Genomic DNA, 18,051 nt, shown 5'->3' with positions numbered 1-18,051 from the left:
CAGTACAACCATTCATGATTGCATCAGTGCTGAAAAACAGTTATAATTGAATTGATGGAACTAGTGGTCTCAAACCTCATTGTGGGTCATTCAGTTTATTATAAATATATGCATAGTGAGAGTTGGGTTGTTATGAGGATTATACTTAATATGCCTAACTGGATATTACAGAGCAAAGAAAGCTGTCAACATCTTCAGCTCCATATTCATCTGTATTACTCAAATCAGCACGACCGCTTTGCACATCTGTTGTATTAGAGCCATCTTTACTCTCTTGAAAAGCTTCTAGATTCCCAGTGCCACGTTTCCTCTTTTCAGCTCGTGCCAACAGCAATGCACGCCGATCATCTGTTCTACTCTTGCGCTTCTCTTTCAATGCTTGTGATGTGTGCCGAGTTGTTTCTGTTTGACTGCGTATATTCTTAAGATCCAAAAGCTGTTTTTGTCGTGCAGTTTCGTCTTGGGACAAGTGATAGAATCCAACACCCATTGTGCGTCGCTCTAGCGTGGTGTCGTAATGCTTATTTACTACATATTTTAAAACATACAATCAGGTTGGATCACACAAAATGCACAAATCTAACAGTATGATAGCAAAGAATGCATTTGATACCTATGTTTGTGTTGGATGCATTCTCCCATTCCTGTCGCTCGTGCTCATCCAGATTATCGCCAGAAGCATGATTTGATTTACTCGATTCATTCTGGCTGCTGCTTGCCTTGACAAATCTATAGCAATCATTCAAGTAAGACACATGAATTTTCCTTGACTACATAATTGCAATCAACTCGACAAGACAGGCAATTTAAACACACCGTCCTAATCCCATCAGGTCTGCTTCCTTTTTTCTTACAATTCTTGTACGGCCAAACTCATCCGTAACCTGTACCCACTTGGGGTCGGATACATCTTGATTATCTACACGAATATCATCATTCTTTATAAAGAATGAGTTTCACAAAAGCAGCTTGAAATGATCAATCTTGGTGTAATTAGTTTGTACCTCTGGGATATTCTTGACTAAAAAGTCGACCAAGCCTTCTTCATCTACATGTTCGAGTATACAGGATTGCAGTTTAGTGTTAGTATGATCAACCGCAATCAAGATTAGTCTCAAGTCAACTATACCGTTGGGTTCCAAATCCTGCTGTTTCTGCTCGTATAGTTTAGTTTTCCGCTGAAGCGCAACCCAGCTTGCTTCTAGAGTCGGATGCTCTTCAGATATCTGTGCGTCATCCTTTTGAGCTCTATCTGCCACTCCTTTATTCTTGACGATTTTCGGGATATTCTACAATCCAGTAAAGTATCAGTAAAAGCCATACTTTCAGCAAAGTAATTTGACCATTACCAAATTCAACAAAACATGAGTTGATGGCTAAACCTTTAGTCGAGTGAGATTAGCGGTGGAGATGGAATTGGTTGAGCTGTGGACTCCAAGTCGTTTTTTGTCTCTATCATACTGTTCTTGCTTGAAAATAAGCTCTGCTTTTAGATCAATCACACTAGACGCACTGACACGAATCTCCTTTTTATGGGCCTGGCCCAATACTGAATTCCTCAGCGAATCCATTGCTACAAATGGTCAAGTTTCCAATGCCAGCAGAATGCAAGTTTGACATTACATCACGTGCAGAATTGATGTTGAATTCAATTCATTATCCAGCTCGACTTGATGGAGTTTAATAAAATGCAAGCCTCTCGCCAACAGGACCAGAAGGAAAGCATACATGTATCTGACCTGTCTACGTACTTTGCATTGCCTCTGCACACTGATACCACTTCTGGAAAATCAGATTCAGTCACTAGTGCTACTAAAATCAGCAGTGTTTTTCGTCAGCAGCATGATTCTGGTCTCGATGCCTTCCAACGACACCAAAAGCTTGTTTATGACTATATGACAAACTATGCAACTCCAAAAAATAGTCTGGGCACGAATAGAACGGAATACACTGGTAAAGAGATTCAGGGACTGACCGAAGCAGACATTCTTAAACAACATCACAAGTGAGTGGACACCACACCAGTGTTGTGTATTTGCACTGCTTCTTGGCAATCTTGACTTTAATACTGATCAGTGTCATCATCCTGTATATCCATCTATTGTTGTTTATTACATACATATAATAGGTTTCTTAGATCTAATCAAGACGATGCTGAATCAACTTGGGAAACAAGAATCGCCAAAAAATACTATGATAAGCTGTTTAAAGAATACTGTCTGGCTGAAATGAGTTTATACAAAGAGGGAAAGATTGCTATGCGATGGCGATCTCAAAAGGAGGTGACTTGTGGAAAAGGTGCTTAATTCTCCTACTTAGTTTAGGTTTAAAAACACTTTTAAATACTTACTGTTTGATCTTATCAACTATGCATATATCTAGGGCAATTTGAGTGCGGGAATTTGAAATGTGCATCTAAAGAAGACTTGAAGTCATGGGAAGTCAATTTCGCATACATGGAGAACAGGGAACAAAAAAATGCACTGGTAAAGCTTCGTTTATGTGCTGATTGCACTTATAAACTGCACTATCGCAAGATTAAGCGGCAAAGAGAAGAAGAAAAACAAGCTGCCAAAGAACATAGCAAGCGTGTTTGTAAATCTTCGCAGGATCACAAGTACAGTTGCTCCAGGACAAACGATGAAACAAACGGCCTTTCTCAAAGTGATACATCTCAGATTGATGAAAATAATAGATGCATAGCGGACGAAAAGATTGATGATAAAAGTACCGATTTCGTGAAAGGAAAGCCAATTGCTCAAAAAGAGCTTATTAAGCAAGAGGCCACTCGAGTCTACAATGCACCAACTCATGCAAAAGTAGATGAAGCAAGCAAGTCCAAAAAAGACGAATCTGATGAATATTTTGCTGATCTGTTACTGTAACTCATGATTTTACTACACATACCTAGAATACAATATTATGGACTTGGCTCAATATATGTATTTTTCATTTATAATTTAAAAATATTAAACTGTTTTCTAACTCTCCAATTTTCGCTGAGCTGCTTCCATTTGGAAATATTCCATTTCAAAAGAACTCATTGATGTGGCTGGAATCATTGTTTTTTCAGAGCCTTTTACCTCTGTCATTGTTTCAATATCTATGCTTTCCTTGCCTAGTTTTTCACCAGACTCGGAAATGATATCTTTTTGACAAGAGGTTTGAGTGTTGAGTGCTCCGCGTGATCGACTTACGACTGCTTTGATGGGTGTGGGCCGAGATGGAAACCCTATTTTGGACTTGAACCACTTTGAGCTTTTGTATGCTGCTGCAGATTCTGGTTCCCCGCCTAAAGGATCAATACTTGCGCCAGCGTACTCACGATTTACCATGCCCAAGTCTCTTGATATTCGCCTTCCAGTCACTAGTGATTGCCGTCGTCGTTCAAATGGTACTTGGTCGCACGATCCTTTTCGTATTGACTCCATGGACATGTATCGATTTCCAAGCGCCAGCTTTGAATACGACCCATACCTTCCATCCGTGTTTCCTAACACTGAAGGCTCATTGTAGGTAGCATCACTTTTTTTATGCTTATTTTTCATGTATTTTTTCCAAGCACGCTGGATTCGTATGGCATACACGTCGCTAATAATATCGCCTGTCAGACCACCATATTCATTTAGAATTTCAGTGCATTCTATACTTCGCACAGAAATGGCGTAGTCGAGTGGGGTGAGCAAATCGCTGTCCATAATATTAGGGTTGACGTTTAGTTGAAGTAGCATTCTTACGCAATCAAAATAGTTTCCACATGTTGCCCAATGAAGTGCTGAAACACCTTCGTTATCCTTGTGTTCCAAAGCCGCGCCATTTTTTGCTAGGAATCCAAGAACCTTGGTGTGGCCATTATATCTATTCATACAATTTAGGTTACATTGGAATTGTTTTAGTATCCAAGTTTTTCCGACAATCGACATTATTTCAAGACCTACGCTGCACAATGAAATGGTGTTTTCCCCTCTTTATCCACTATGTCTATTTCAGCTTGACAGGATAGCAATAGACTGACAATACTCAGATGTCCATAGAGTGCAGCCCAATGTAATGGACTTTGACGATCCATATCAAGCAGATTCACATTGGCTCCGTTTTGAATTAAAATGTTGGCAGTTTGACCATGATTGTGTTGGGTGGCTAGAAAAAGAGGCGATCGATTTTCACTATTCTGCATATCAACCGATGCGCCGTGCTCAAGAAGAAGTGATGCACAATGTGAATGACCTCCCAACGCACAGATATGTAGTGCTGGATATTATCATAAATTTGGTGTCGATATTAAAATTGATTTAGTAGACGATTTTCAGCAAATCTGCAATATGGCGATACTAAGACACAAGTATATCGTGAACAATCTCACCCGTTGTTTTTTTGTCGTCTTCTTCGTTTGGATCAACACCTGCTTCTAGCAAAATTCGAAGGGCTTCTGCATAGCCTTTAAGAACCGCCCACATGATTGGCGTTCTACCTTGAGAGTCACGAATGTAGTTTTCATAAAGTCGATTATCGCTTATCAATACGGATACACACTGTCCATGATTTTTAACACAGGCATAATGTAAGGGTGTTGCTCCGTCCTTGTCTGCTATACCATCATTTCCGCCGTAGTGCTGCAATACACGGAGAATATACGCATGTCCACCAATTGCAGAATAGTGTATTGCTGTCCGACCCAATACATCCTGTGCATTTACAAGATCTTTTAGTGCGTATGTTCCCAGTAACTGATTAAATATGGCAAAAATCAGTGACATGTTGGAAACAGTGCATGCTAGGTGCAATGGCGTTCTTCCTTCCAGATCACTGATTTTAACCAACTGTGGATTGTTGTCAATCAAAAGTTTTATACATGTGGTGGGCTTGTGAAAGATTGTTGGGGAGTAAATTTGTGGAACGTCGTTTTGAGCACACCAATGCAATGCCGTTTTCCCCTCTACATCACTTGCAGTCAAGTCAATTGGCGAATGCGCAGCCAGAATCATACCAAGTTGCCTGACATTATCATTCATTACAGCCAGATGGATTGGCGTCATTTGCTCATTATCACCCTCAAGAAATGCTGCTGGTTTAACTAATTTAAGCATGACTTGAAGACATTTTGGACTTGGCTGCATGGCGGCAAGATGGACTGGAGTACGTCCATCGCGATCGCGAAAGCGAGCATCAGCACCAAACCTCAGCAATGCTTTGGCAACTTGATGATGCTCATGAATCACTGCCCAATGCAGAGCCGTTCTTTGCATAACCGAATCCACGTCATTTTTTCTTACGCCCATTCGCAGCAATACCTTTAATGCTCGGAGCGAATTATGCGATGCTGCAACCATCAAGGGGGTAAAATCATGTATGTTTAATGTGTTTTTTGAAAACGATTGGATCCACAGTTTGATGTCTGCTACATTGTTGTTTCGTGCAGCAATATGAAGCGGGCTCAAGCCACTATCTGCATCATTTTCGTGGTGAATGTTGTTATACTCTTGCATGATGGAGCTTTTAATTGATGTCATGCCATCCTCTTGACCTACTATTGCATTATCAGAAACTATTCCTATTCCCATATGGTGTGGAGTTCGTGCTCGATGTGCTACTTCTTGCAAAGCCCACTCTGATTGAATCATAGCAAGCTCTTTTTTGGCTGATTGCATTTTTTGCATTGCTTCATAGAGAGGAATATCAACCAAAGTATCTACTGTTGTTGGCACATTGAATACATTTTCCGGATCAAATCGCTTTCTGTAATCCTTGACAGTCGCATCGAGGGTTACCTTGATATATTAATTTAATTTGAAAGATGAATGAATGCAGCAATCAATTAGTATTTTAAAGTATTGCTCTAAAGCATATTGCCAAGGTTTTAAAAATTATACATTTAATCTTTAGTCAGCACCAGACATTTATAGCTGCTTAGTAGCACTGTATAAATAAGGCTATGCATATTAAAAAGTTTGGAGACAGTATGCATCTAGATTATTACCCGTTGACTGTTATTAACCCATAGTGGACTGTTCATTGTCGTGTAAATTGGTATCAGTGTAATTTCGAGAATATAAGCTTCGAGTTCGCGCTCTTGGAGTATCACAACTGTATCCATGTAAAATGTAATACTTTTGTACTCATCTTGTGTTCAGAGCCTCTATTTTGCTTTAAAATACACTGATTACATATTCTTTTTGCTTGCTACTAGGAATTGACTGTTTCAGTTGGTATTACAAGTTCTTGTTTGGAATTGCTTGACAAACAACTCCACTCTTTATACTGAATAATTATTGGCAGGGCTCAAGAATCAACAATATAGAGCTCTACACCTTACGGTATTGCTGTTGAACGATTGGCAAATCGTGTTGAATTAGTAGACTTTGTCAAAGAGCTCAAAATAAAGTGTTGTGCAGTAAACTGACACCATCATTCATAAAACTGACTGTTTATTATACTTTCTTGTTTAGTGATGCATGCTACGTGAATACAACTGTAATATATGGCATTCAGTTCTGGATAATAGTTGGATGATGGACTCGGCAGTGGTTTTTAATGCAATGGTTGGACCAAAACAGCTGATGTTTTGATTTTGTATCGGAGTTTTTAATTACAAGTTACTCAAGTTTCGACAAGATCTGAGCAAAACTTGATGATTATTGAACTACCAGACGATTATGATATATCTAATGATAAAGATATTGTAAAGAGCAACCATTCACAAAAAACTGGGCCAAACTCCAATAGCAGCTCTATTCCAAACGTTGCCATTATCTCATCCAATCAAGTCCAACCAGATAGCACCATGGTAGTCGCAGCTATAGCCGCAGAGAATGCTGAACTAAAAAAAGATGAATTGCATTCACCGCCGCTTATTACAGAGATTCCTAGCCATGTATCTATCAAAACAGATGTTGGTGTGCCTACTGCTGCTTCTGACCGCAAAAAGTTTAGCTTTACCTATTTGAAGGATGCCAAGTTCCCTGGGTTTGATGACAAGGAAACTCAAGCTTGTCTTTTCAAATGGTACGTATCTAGATGCTAAATGAAGAATTTGCTATATGCTGTGTATATGCAGAATATCCAAGGGTATTTTATTTGCCGAATGTGCCCATTGTAAATCTGACTATCCACTGATGTGTTCTTGGAACCCAATGCTATACTGTATGCATGACACTTGTCACCAACGTATGTCAATATTCCATTAAATGCCATTGATATAGGGGCATGCAGGACCATTGCTACATCAAACGCTTTACATACGACCAGTATCTCAAACCATACGACATTGATATGTTTCTTCTCGATTTCTTCAATGCTAATCCACAAATCAAGGTTCAAGGAACAATGGACCGTTGGGGAACGCTTGGAAATGTAACCAACGTGTCCAAGGAGGAAACAAACCATACCATCACATCTCTTGATTTCTTTGATCGTCTTCTGACCAATGGTACGTAGTTTTCAAATTAACTGAATTTGTATTTCAATCAGTTTGTTATCATCAGATATAAAAGTAGGCTGTTGATGTCTAACAGCCGAATTTGAATTGAATTTATGATTAGGAATTGTCAGATCGAATGGACAAATTACAAAGTGTATGGATGAATACCACGACTCGTTTTTGGTTGCCGATAATCTCCGTAAATGTCTGTTGATGCCCGAGTTTGACCTATATGACCTGTTTTCGCCTGATGACAGGCGCGAGTTTATTTTCCATGTATTTCAAGCAATGTGTCTTGGTGGTCGCCTGTGTCAGTACGAAAATGATCTTGAGCCATATTTGCAAGTTACAAAAAAACTTTACAAGGATCTAATCACGTAAATTGAATTTCAGATATTGTATATCAGGCTTGATTATGTCTTGACTGATATTATTACTTTCTTTGCTTAGGGTGGTCAAGGATCCATTGACAAACAAACTTAAAGTTGCTTCGTTTATTTACAAAATCACTCAGGTCAAATCCTCAGTATCTCAGCTGTTTCCTCTGGAGCATCCTCAAAACTTTTGCTATGTCAGTATTGATCCTATGCGTCGCCATATCAATTTGCTTTACCATGCCTCTGCTGTTTACTATTAGCGCTAAACAAGGATACCAAAATACATAATAAACCGTCAGTCTCATGAAATGGTTGGCGTTGATTTGTTGCACAGCATTGCGTCCACTCGACCACTTACAGCTAGCGACAAATGATATGAAAATGGATATGCAAAATAAATATAAAACTGTCAGTATTCATCACCATCAGTGTGTATCATATATTTCGAGTTTGCTTGGTGTCGGCTTGCTCATACAGTCGCATCGGTACAACGTGAGCAAGCTGATAGTGATTCGAACTCTATTTCAACAAGAAGCCGACAGTCGTGTATTTGCTGCATCCAATCAATTACACACCGTTGCTGACTGTTGAGTGTGTATGCAAGCCAAGTTGTCACCAACCACATCCAGTGCGTACACGACCATTCCTAGAATGACTGTCCAAAATACTCGCGTTCAAAAGTTGACCGTGAGTTGATGGTTTGCAAGAACCGGACACAACCAACATGCTATTCGAGACAGCAACCTGATTATAGTTCAAACATATGGTGTGATACAGTGGTTCGTGCATCACAACACCCAGGTATTTGTAGTGTTGAACACGACGAACCTGTTGTCCGTGTAGCATCACATCAACTGGTAATTTGGAATCAAAGTGTTGTAACCACGGAAACCGAGTATGTCGCATTTGACTACAACAAAACTTGTTTGACATTGTTCCATTCATTGTGCGAAGTACATCAGATACAAACTGGAGTGACTGATCAGAATCGACAAATATTGCGACATTGTTGGCATACATGAATCCTCATACTGGTGGTGATTTGCGCGACACTCATGCAATGACAATCGGTTGATACCATCGGATATGTCGTTGATGAACATGCTGAACACGTTGAACAACAACCTGGCAGTGGACATCATTTTCGAACTTCACATTCAATTGGAAATGGACCGGAAACCTGTGATCCAGTCTGAGCATGAGCTGATGAGCATGTGTACAACACTTTTAGCAAACCACATGCTCTGCAGTTACCATGACAATGCACCAACCATGACAGTGTCGAATGCATTCCGAATGTCAATCAACACAATAGTATTGAGCTACACGCACAGCCGTCGTTAATAATATCGACTAGTGGAGCAATCTGCGCAACATACTCTTATTTGGTTTGAAATCGACCTTGTTCAGTGGTGACGAGTTTGTTGAGATCCACGACAATCAATGTGTGTTTGCAAGACCTTGCAAGCCAACGAGATCCGCATCAACCAGCGTAATACCGTACTTGCCATTAATACCAATGTGATCAATGTGATCACCGTCATTTTTGTTGATACATGCAATCAGTACAATCGATACAATGTATGCAGACTGCCAGCAGGTGGGATAGTGACTATCAGATATTGCTTGAACTGCGTAGCAGAACATGAGCAAATTTTGACATTGTTTTAATTCTTGTGTACTGCATTCTGGTTTGGGTCTAAATGCCGACAACTCAAACATTCGATAACCACACTTCAAATCTGGACAATAGCATGGATGTCTTCATGACACTGCAAGCCAACCCCAACACATCAGTCATGACGTTGAGTACTCCAGCCATATCACAATAGTGTAGTCGAATATGAACCAACTACTATGCATTTACCGCACGTTTTGGCTGGCTTGATTTTGCATTTACAAACTCTACTGATCCAGTCACTCATATTTACCAACCAAATCCTGTGTAGTCGATAGTCGGGATTCTGTTGATTAAAGCTGGTTTCAGTGGCGTCTTGTATGACTGATACAATACCAATGCAGTGTTGTCTGCTTGATATAATATGATAGATAACGGTATATTTATTACTAATGTTTTGAGTTGATGTGGCAAATATTGCTTTATGATGGCCGCATTATTATCAGTAATCCTCGTATATGGTTTGTACTGGCCATCACTACCAAAAAGCATCAATCACGTACTAGTTGTGACAATGCAGCTCGATACGGTCCATTATTGTAAATATGTTTAGACTACTAAACACATCTATTGTTGTAGTCATCCGAGTAAACCCAGAGTATTCTTTCAAAAACAGCGCATCACCAACCAGTTACTCGACATGTTTGAGTAGATATTGGTGTTGTAGTTTGGACCGCATTCAAACTCATGTATTTCGTTTAGACCAAAATTTAATCACACAAAGATCTAATCTGCCAATGGTTCATGTGTGGTAGATACTGATATAGTTGATTGAGCTGATATTTTATATCTGATTGAGTAGTTTGAAATATAACACCAGACGCAAGTTTAGTAATATCACCGAGATGGCATCACAAGTGATCTAGCAGTATTATCCTACACTCCAGCAATTATATTATACTTGCATTGCTGACATTCGAACTTGCAATACAATTTGTCTAGAGCAATACTCCAATCGCTATTGAGTTGTGTTGACCAAACTAAGCAAGAGTCCACAACTAACCTGATTCCAGCATGCTTTTACAACATATTACCACGTTTATACGGATCAGGGTTATGATTGTAGTCAAGCTTTGTTGGTCAAGCAAAATGGAGATTTGAGTAATGAACATTTGGCATTCTAATACCCTGACTACTAGAATTAAAAGCAATCTTTAAAACCTGCATTGCTTTGTTTTACAGTGTATACTATGACGATTGAGTTGTTCTGTAATTGTGCTTGAATACACCTACCGAACAATGTTCAAAAGCATGTGTGCTTTATATAATCTTGAAACGGTGGCTAAATATGATTTACTCGGTCCCATACTGGTTTAGTGGGGCTACCATTTACTGAGTACCCTTGACCACATACAAAGCTTTATGGCTATCCAAATATGATTTTTCAGATTGTTTCAGGTCAAATCTGCAATATAAAAGCCAGGTTTTATCCAACTCTTGGACTCATCAAACATTGTCTATTCCAATCCAATCTAGTTCAATCCAATCCAATCTATATCAACCAATTATGAAATTCACTGTCATCGCACTCATCACAGCATTCGTCGTATCTGTCACTGCCACTCCTTTTGATTCGGGCAACATGATAGATTTTTGCAGAAGTGACGAGGAGTGTCCCAAAGGCCAGAAATGCCAATCTTACGGTAACTTTGGATTATGCGATTATGCCTAAAAGTCTTGACTATATGCGTGTCAGCATCTGCTCTGGAGCCTGTTCAAGTCGCACCGACTAGTTTAAACTTGTAAATTTTGAAATGAATAAATCTCACTTTACAATGATATTTGGTTGATACTGTATATCGTGACTTTGTATACGTTTGATCACAAACTGTTGTGTTCCGAGTCGAGTATGACCTCGTTGTATAACAACGGTTCAACCTGTCGAGTCTGATTATTAGCGTATAAAGTATGGATATACTAATATGCTAATATATGCAAGTTTAAAAACAACCACATACTGCAATGTCTATCTGTACTGATGTCCCAAATTGCAGCCAATAACTGATTGGTTTTTTACCAGTCTGTCACTCATGAATACAAATGATTAGTCAAGGTTGTATTGTATTGACACTTGCTGATCTTGCAATAAGTTTTGTTTGCAAATATTCGGAAACTGTGAATATCAAAATGTAAAGCTTATTTTGGACTATTGCGTCTTAAAAATGACAAACAATTATAGAACAGTTGTATGATCAAAATCTATTATTAAACCTGTATCTGTTTCAAAATGAAATCATTTTAGTAATTACTTGGTTTGACTATTTACAAACAGAGTGTGTTGATTGTAATCTGGGACATCAGTACAGATAGACATTGCAGTATGTGGTTGTTTTTAAACTTGCATATATTAGCATATTAGTATATCCATACTTTATACGCTAATAATCAGACTCGACAGGTTGAACCGTTGTTATACAACGAGGTCATACTCGACTCGGAACACAACAGTTTGTGATCAAACGTATACAAAGTCACGATATACAGTATCAACCAAATATCATTGTAAAGTGAGATTTATTCATTTCAAAATTTACAAGTTTAAACTAGTCGGTGCGACTTGAACAGGCTCCAGAGCAGATGCTGACACGCATATAGCCAAGACTTTTAGGCATTAATCGCAGACTCCAAAGTTACCGTAAGATTGGCATTTCCGGCCTTTGGAACACTCCTCGTCAGTATCGCAAAAATTTATCAGGTTGCCCGAACCAAGAGGAGTGGCAGTGACAGATACCACTAATGCTGTGATGAGTGCGATGACAGTGAATTTCATAGTTGGTTGATATAGATTGGATTGGATTGAACTAGATTGGATTGGAATAGACAATGTTTGATGAGTCCAAGAGTTGGATAAAACCTGGCTTTTATATTGCAGATTTGACCTGAAACAATCTGAAAAATCATATTTGGATAGCCATAAAGCTTTGTATGTGGTCAAGGGTACTCAGTAAATGGTAGCCCCACTAAACCAGTATGGGACCGAGTAAATCATATTTAGCCACCGTTTCAAGATTATATAAAGCACACATGCTTTTGAACATTGTTCGGTAGGTGTATTCAAGCACAATTACAGAACAACTCAATCGTCATAGTATACACTGTAAAACAAAGCAATGCAGGTTTTAAAGATTGCTTTTAATTCTAGTAGTCAGGGTATTAGAATGCCAAATGTTCATTACTCAAATCTCCATTTTGCTTGACCAACAAAGCTTGACTACAATCATAACCCTGATCCGTATAAACGTGGTAATATGTTGTAAAAGCATGCTGGAATCAGGTTAGTTGTGGACTCTTGCTTAGTTTGGTCAACACAACTCAATAGCGATTGGAGTATTGCTCTAGACAAATTGTATTGCAAGTTCGAATGTCAGCAATGCAAGTATAATATAATTGCTGGAGTGTAGGATAATACTGCTAGATCACTTGTGATGCCATCTCGGTGATATTACTAAACTTGCGTCTGGTGTTATATTTCAAACTACTCAATCAGATATAAAATATCAGCTCAATCAACTATATCAGTATCTACCACACATGAACCATTGGCAGATTAGATCTTTGTGTGATTAAATTTTGGTCTAAACGAAATACATGAGTTTGAATGCGGTCCAAACTACAACACCAATATCTACTCAAACATGTCGAGTAACTGGTTGGTGATGCGCTGTTTTTGAAAGAATACTCTGGGTTTACTCGGATGACTACAACAATAGATGTGTTTAGTAGTCTAAACATATTTACAATAATGGACCGTATCGAGCTGCATTGTCACAACTAGTACGTGATTGATGCTTTTTGGTAGTGATGGCCAGTACAAACCATATACGAGGATTACTGATAATAATGCGGCCATCATAAAGCAATATTTGCCACATCAACTCAAAACATTAGTAATAAATATACCGTTATCTATCATATTATATCAAGCAGACAACACTGCATTGGTATTGTATCAGTCATACAAGACGCCACTGAAACCAGCTTTAATCAACAGAATCCCGACTATCGACTACACAGGATTTGGTTGGTAAATATGAGTGACTGGATCAGTAGAGTTTGTAAATGCAAAATCAAGCCAGCCAAAACGTGCGGTAAATGCATAGTAGTTGGTTCATATTCGACTACACTATTGTGATATGGCTGGAGTACTCAACGTCATGACTGATGTGTTGGGGTTGGCTTGCAGTGTCATGAAGACATCCATGCTATTGTCCAGATTTGAAGTGTGGTTATCGAATGTTTGAGTTGTCGGCATTTAGACCCAAACCAGAATGCAGTACACAAGAATTAAAACAATGTCAAAATTTGCTCATGTTCTGCTACGCAGTTCAAGCAATATCTGATAGTCACTATCCCACCTGCTGGCAGTCTGCATACATTGTATCGATTGTACTGATTGCATGTATCAACAAAAATGACGGTGATCACATTGATCACATTGGTATTAATGGCAAGTACGGTATTACGCTGGTTGATGCGGATCTCGTTGGCTTGCAAGGTCTTGCAAACACACATTGATTGTCGTGGATCTCAACAAACTCGTCACCACTGAACAAGGTCGATTTCAAACCAAATAAGAGTATGTTGCGCAGATTGCTCCACTAGTCGATATTATTAACGACGGCTGTGCGTGTAGCTCAATACTATTGTGTTGATTGACATTCGGAATGCATTCGACACTGTCATGGTTGGTGCATTGTCATGGTAACTGCAGAGCATGTGGTTTGCTAAAAGTGTTGTACACATGCTCATCAGCTCATGCTCAGACTGGATCACAGGTTTCCGGTCCATTTCCAATTGAATGTGAAGTTCGAAAATGATGTCCACTGCCAGGTTGTTGTTCAACGTGTTCAGCATGTTCATCAACGACATATCCGATGGTATCAACCGATTGTCATTGCATGAGTGTCGCGCAAATCACCACCAGTATGAGGATTCATGTATGCCAACAATGTCGCAATATTTGTCGATTCTGATCGGTCACTCCAGTTTGTATCTGGTGTACTTGCACAATGAATGGAACAATGTCAAACTTTGGTGTAGTCAAATGCGACATACTCGGTTTCCGTGGTTACAACACTTTGATTCCAAATTACCAGTTGATGTGATGCTACACGGACAACAGGTTCGTCGTGTTCAACACTACAAATACCTGGGTGTTGTGATGCACGAACCACTGTATCACACCATATGTTTGAACTATAATCAGGTTGCTGTCTCGAATAGCATGTTGGTTGTGTCCGGTTCTTGCAAACCATCAACTCACGGTCAACTTTTGAACGCGAGTATTTTGGACAGTCATTCTAGGAATGGTCGTGTACGCACTGGATGTGGTTGGTGACAACTTGGCTTGCATACACACTCAACAGTCAGCAACGGTGTGTAATTGATTGGATGCAGCAAATACACGACTGTCGGCTTTTTGTTGAAATAGAGTTCGGATCACTATCAGCTTGCTCACGTTGTACCGATGCGACTGTATGAGCAAGCCGACACCAAGCAAACTCGAAATATATGATACACACTGATGGTGATGAATACTGACAGTTTTATATTTATTTTGCATATCCATTTTCATATCATTTGTCGCTAGCTGTAAGTGGTCGAGTGGACGCAATGCTGTGCAACAAATCAACGCCAACCATTTCATGAGACTGACGGTTTATTATGTATTTTGGTATCCTTGTTTAGCGTCACATTTTACGTAAATACGACTGTAAATTGGAATGATAAGAGATAAAAATAAAATAGGCTGTTTATCCTTTATGTAATGAATATATGTTGATTACGTAGCTATAAACTTGAGAAGCAAATTTAATATTTATCAGCGAAACTTTTCGTTGGTTTCACGAATCAGCTTCAAAAACACTTCTTCAAGTGTAGATTGGCTGATTCCCCAAGATTTGACAAGACCATCTTTGTTTTCCTCAAGCCACTGTACAAAATCAGGAATCGAACCAGTAGACGATCCAGGGAATTGGTAAATGAGAGCACCGGCGGAATCATCTTCAAGGACAGCACCAGGAACCATACGCTGAATGATTCCTTTGACATGCTCCAATTCAACCGGATTTGCTACAACAGAAATACGATATCCAGTGCCAAATTTGGTTTTGAGAGCAATCGAGTTATTGATGGCACGCAAACGGCCTTTGGACATGATGGCAATTTTGTCACCGAGAACATCAGCTTCCTCCATCGAGTGCGTTGTGAGAATAATCACACGTCCTTTTTTGAATTTTTCAATAAATGTCCACACATGACGACGATTTACTGGATCCATACCAGTAGTTGGTTCGTCCATGAAAATCACCTTGGGGTCGCCAATCGTTGAAATCACAAGTGAAAGGCGTCGTTTCATGCCGCCAGAATAAGTCCCAGCACGCACATCGGCAACAGTAAGAAGGCGCACAGCCTGTAAACGTTCCTCAATGAGCAACGCAATCTCATTATATGGAACGCCCTTGAGACCGGCATACAAATGAATGTGCTCACGGGCTGTCAAGTCATCAAAGAGAACGTCGTGTTGTGGACAGATGCCCATAATAGAGCGAATACGATGGATTTGGTTTCGGACAGAAAAATTATAGATTAAGGCATCACCCGATGTGGCAGGAGTCAAGCCCGAAAGCATGGAGATGGTTGTTGATTTTCCAGCCCCGTTTTGACCAAGCAAGGCCAATAACTTCCCTTCTTCAACACCAAAACATGAATTGCGAACGGCAACCTTGTCTTTTTCTGAAGAAAACAGAATATTGTTTCGATAAACCTTGCGCAAATTGACAATTTTCAATTCGGGAAAGTGACTAGGATCCAAAACACGATCTCGAGCAGCAAGAACATCTGAATCCTCATCTCCTTCTGGAGGAATAAGACTGTACACTGATGTATTTTTGGCTTGCCAATCGGCTCTGTTGATGCTTTTTTTTGAAGCGGTCTCGATCCCCCAATAGTCTAGCGTCAAAAAGAACCATGGAACTTGACAGGCACCAAACTCGTTGGGAATCACGTTATCAAAGTACCAAAGCAAAATACCGTAAAAAAAGCAATCCATAATCATCAAATACCAAGCCTGAATCGTTTGCGGAACGACAGGAGGGAGGCCATCTCCGTATGTAGGCAATGAGTCTCTAGGCACACTAGTGTATAGTGTAGCCCATGGAAATCCAGGGCCAGGAATGTAGGTGTTGGTAAGCGTATCAAGCATGCCCGTGGTAAGTGTGGCAATATCAAGAAACATATGGCCAAAGTTGAAAAAGGGAATGAACATAAGACATTTCCACCCAGCAGGATCAACAGTGCTTGACGACCACCAAATGTATCCAAGGTATCCTGACGAAAAGACAAACGACTCGAATAGCAGTCCAATCACAAAAATAAAGATGCCAATCAAAATGGCAACGCGTGTTTTTCGAACAAGAGTTGTGATAAAGAATGCCATCATAACCATAGCCTCTCCAAAAAGAAAAAACGTAATGAGAATAACCTTGAATTGCCAGAAAAACTTGGTTAGTATACCACAAGTGCACATAAAGTCATCTTTCAAACTTGGCATCAATATTTTCAAGTACAGATGAACCTACACCAAAATTGGTATTCCTAAACGCCTGGAAGCCAAATGCTAAGCCAAACAGTCCGGTAAACAGAGCATTGATAAATACCAGCACAGAGTTGGATATCAGATGGCTGAGCCAATATACAGAAGGTCGAAGTCCCATAACCTCCATGCTGTGACGAAGCTTGAGTTCCTTTTCAGAAACAATTTGATTCAAAACATTGATAAAGATGATCATTTCTGCGCAAAAGAAAAACACAGGGCCTAATGATTGAACAATGGAGTCGGAAAGCTGGCCAGCAGGAATCAGTGGCCAGTCTTTGATGTTCACATCAATGTTTGTGGTGATCGTCGCGGTGGGATCATTCAAAACCGTAATGATGGCTTCGTCTAAACCACGAACAAATGCAAGCACGTTGCGACCAAAAATGTCACTGCCATTTGCTGAATTGGTGGCATTAAACCATAGCTGATACTGGATATTTATGGGAGTAGTTGCAGCAGGCTGATTAAAAGTGAGACCCCATGAAGTTGCGTTGGGATGCTTCAAGGCGTAGTTGTAGATAAAATCGGCATTTGGTACTGGAACCATATCGTAAACTTGAGTGGGCACAATAGTATAGTCAGTCATAGGAGCTTCAAATCGAAACTGATATCCAGATCGTGGCTGGTTAAGTTTGGCAAAAGTTTCCATAATTTTTGTGTAATTGACTCCATTTACAGTTGTATCAGGTGTATACATGATGCTCACACACGGTGATCCAGGGTCACGCCCCTATGATAAATCACATTCATTGTACAATTAAAAGACAATCAAATAACAAAGTATAAATCAATGGCTGTCACGCTTAAATTGAAAATGATGGCTGAACAGTAGGCACAATACACGTAGCCTGTGTAACCACATACAATGGGAATGAAGCAGAGTTGTTAGCAAGCATACCTGACACCGAGGAACACCCTGCAAAGCACCAAGAGGGGGGTGGGGGTTGGACACTAGCTGATTAGCATAATCCGCCTGCTGCAG

General features: G+C 39.7%; 6 protein-coding genes across 6 annotated transcripts; 3 read left to right on the top strand and 3 right to left on the bottom strand.

Moving 5' to 3' along the window:
- Positions 1–81: 81 nt before the first annotated feature.
- On the bottom strand, positions 82–1,571 carry BATDEDRAFT_34007 (uncharacterized protein; the record flags this gene model as incomplete). The annotated part of the gene is made up of 6 exons (XM_006675657.1): positions 82–528; positions 614–729; positions 817–938; positions 1,005–1,048; positions 1,130–1,289; positions 1,383–1,571. 6 exons carry the CDS (start codon positions 1,569–1,571, stop codon positions 155–157), a joined length of 1,005 nt encoding a protein of 334 aa, XP_006675720.1. The 3' UTR covers positions 82–154.
- A 114-nt stretch (positions 1,572–1,685) lies between these two features.
- On the top strand, positions 1,686–2,962 carry BATDEDRAFT_15373 (uncharacterized protein; the record flags this gene model as incomplete). Its single annotated transcript, XM_006675053.1, has 3 exons — positions 1,686–2,005; positions 2,129–2,298; positions 2,383–2,962. The coding sequence occupies 3 exons, from the start codon at positions 1,689–1,691 to the stop codon at positions 2,883–2,885; spliced, it is 990 nt and encodes a 329-aa protein (XP_006675116.1). The 3' UTR covers positions 2,886–2,962.
- A 3,666-nt stretch (positions 2,963–6,628) lies between these two features.
- On the top strand, positions 6,629–8,210 carry BATDEDRAFT_84667 (uncharacterized protein; the record flags this gene model as incomplete). Its single annotated transcript, XM_006676225.1, has 4 exons — positions 6,629–7,002; positions 7,200–7,426; positions 7,539–7,794; positions 7,868–8,210. The coding sequence occupies 4 exons, from the start codon at positions 6,629–6,631 to the stop codon at positions 8,052–8,054; spliced, it is 1,044 nt and encodes a 347-aa protein (XP_006676288.1). The 3' UTR covers positions 8,055–8,210.
- A 1,024-nt stretch (positions 8,211–9,234) lies between these two features.
- Positions 9,235–10,007, bottom strand: BATDEDRAFT_21551 (uncharacterized protein; the record flags this gene model as incomplete). The annotated part of the gene is made up of 3 exons (XM_006675255.1): positions 9,235–9,536; positions 9,662–9,825; positions 9,976–10,007. The coding sequence occupies 3 exons, from the start codon at positions 10,005–10,007 to the stop codon at positions 9,235–9,237; spliced, it is 498 nt and encodes a 165-aa protein (XP_006675318.1).
- Positions 10,008–13,214: 3,207 nt separating this feature from the next.
- BATDEDRAFT_21550 (uncharacterized protein) lies at positions 13,215–13,987 on the top strand (the record flags this gene model as incomplete). The annotated part of the gene is made up of 3 exons (XM_006675254.1): positions 13,215–13,246; positions 13,397–13,560; positions 13,686–13,987. The coding sequence occupies 3 exons, from the start codon at positions 13,215–13,217 to the stop codon at positions 13,985–13,987; spliced, it is 498 nt and encodes a 165-aa protein (XP_006675317.1).
- Positions 13,988–15,293: 1,306 nt separating this feature from the next.
- On the bottom strand, positions 15,294–17,616 carry BATDEDRAFT_8484 (uncharacterized protein; the record flags this gene model as incomplete). Its single annotated transcript, XM_006674944.1, has 2 exons — positions 15,294–16,955; positions 17,053–17,616. The coding sequence occupies 2 exons, from the start codon at positions 17,614–17,616 to the stop codon at positions 15,294–15,296; spliced, it is 2,226 nt and encodes a 741-aa protein (XP_006675007.1).
- Positions 17,617–18,051: the final 435 nt, after the last annotated feature.

Source organism: Batrachochytrium dendrobatidis, assembly GCF_000203795.2.
Source record: "Batrachochytrium dendrobatidis JAM81 unplaced genomic scaffold BATDEscaffold_1, whole genome shotgun sequence".
NCBI classification, from domain to species: Eukaryota; Fungi; Chytridiomycota; class Chytridiomycetes; order Rhizophydiales; genus Batrachochytrium; species Batrachochytrium dendrobatidis.
This window is presented reverse-complemented; position numbering and strand designations above follow the sequence as displayed.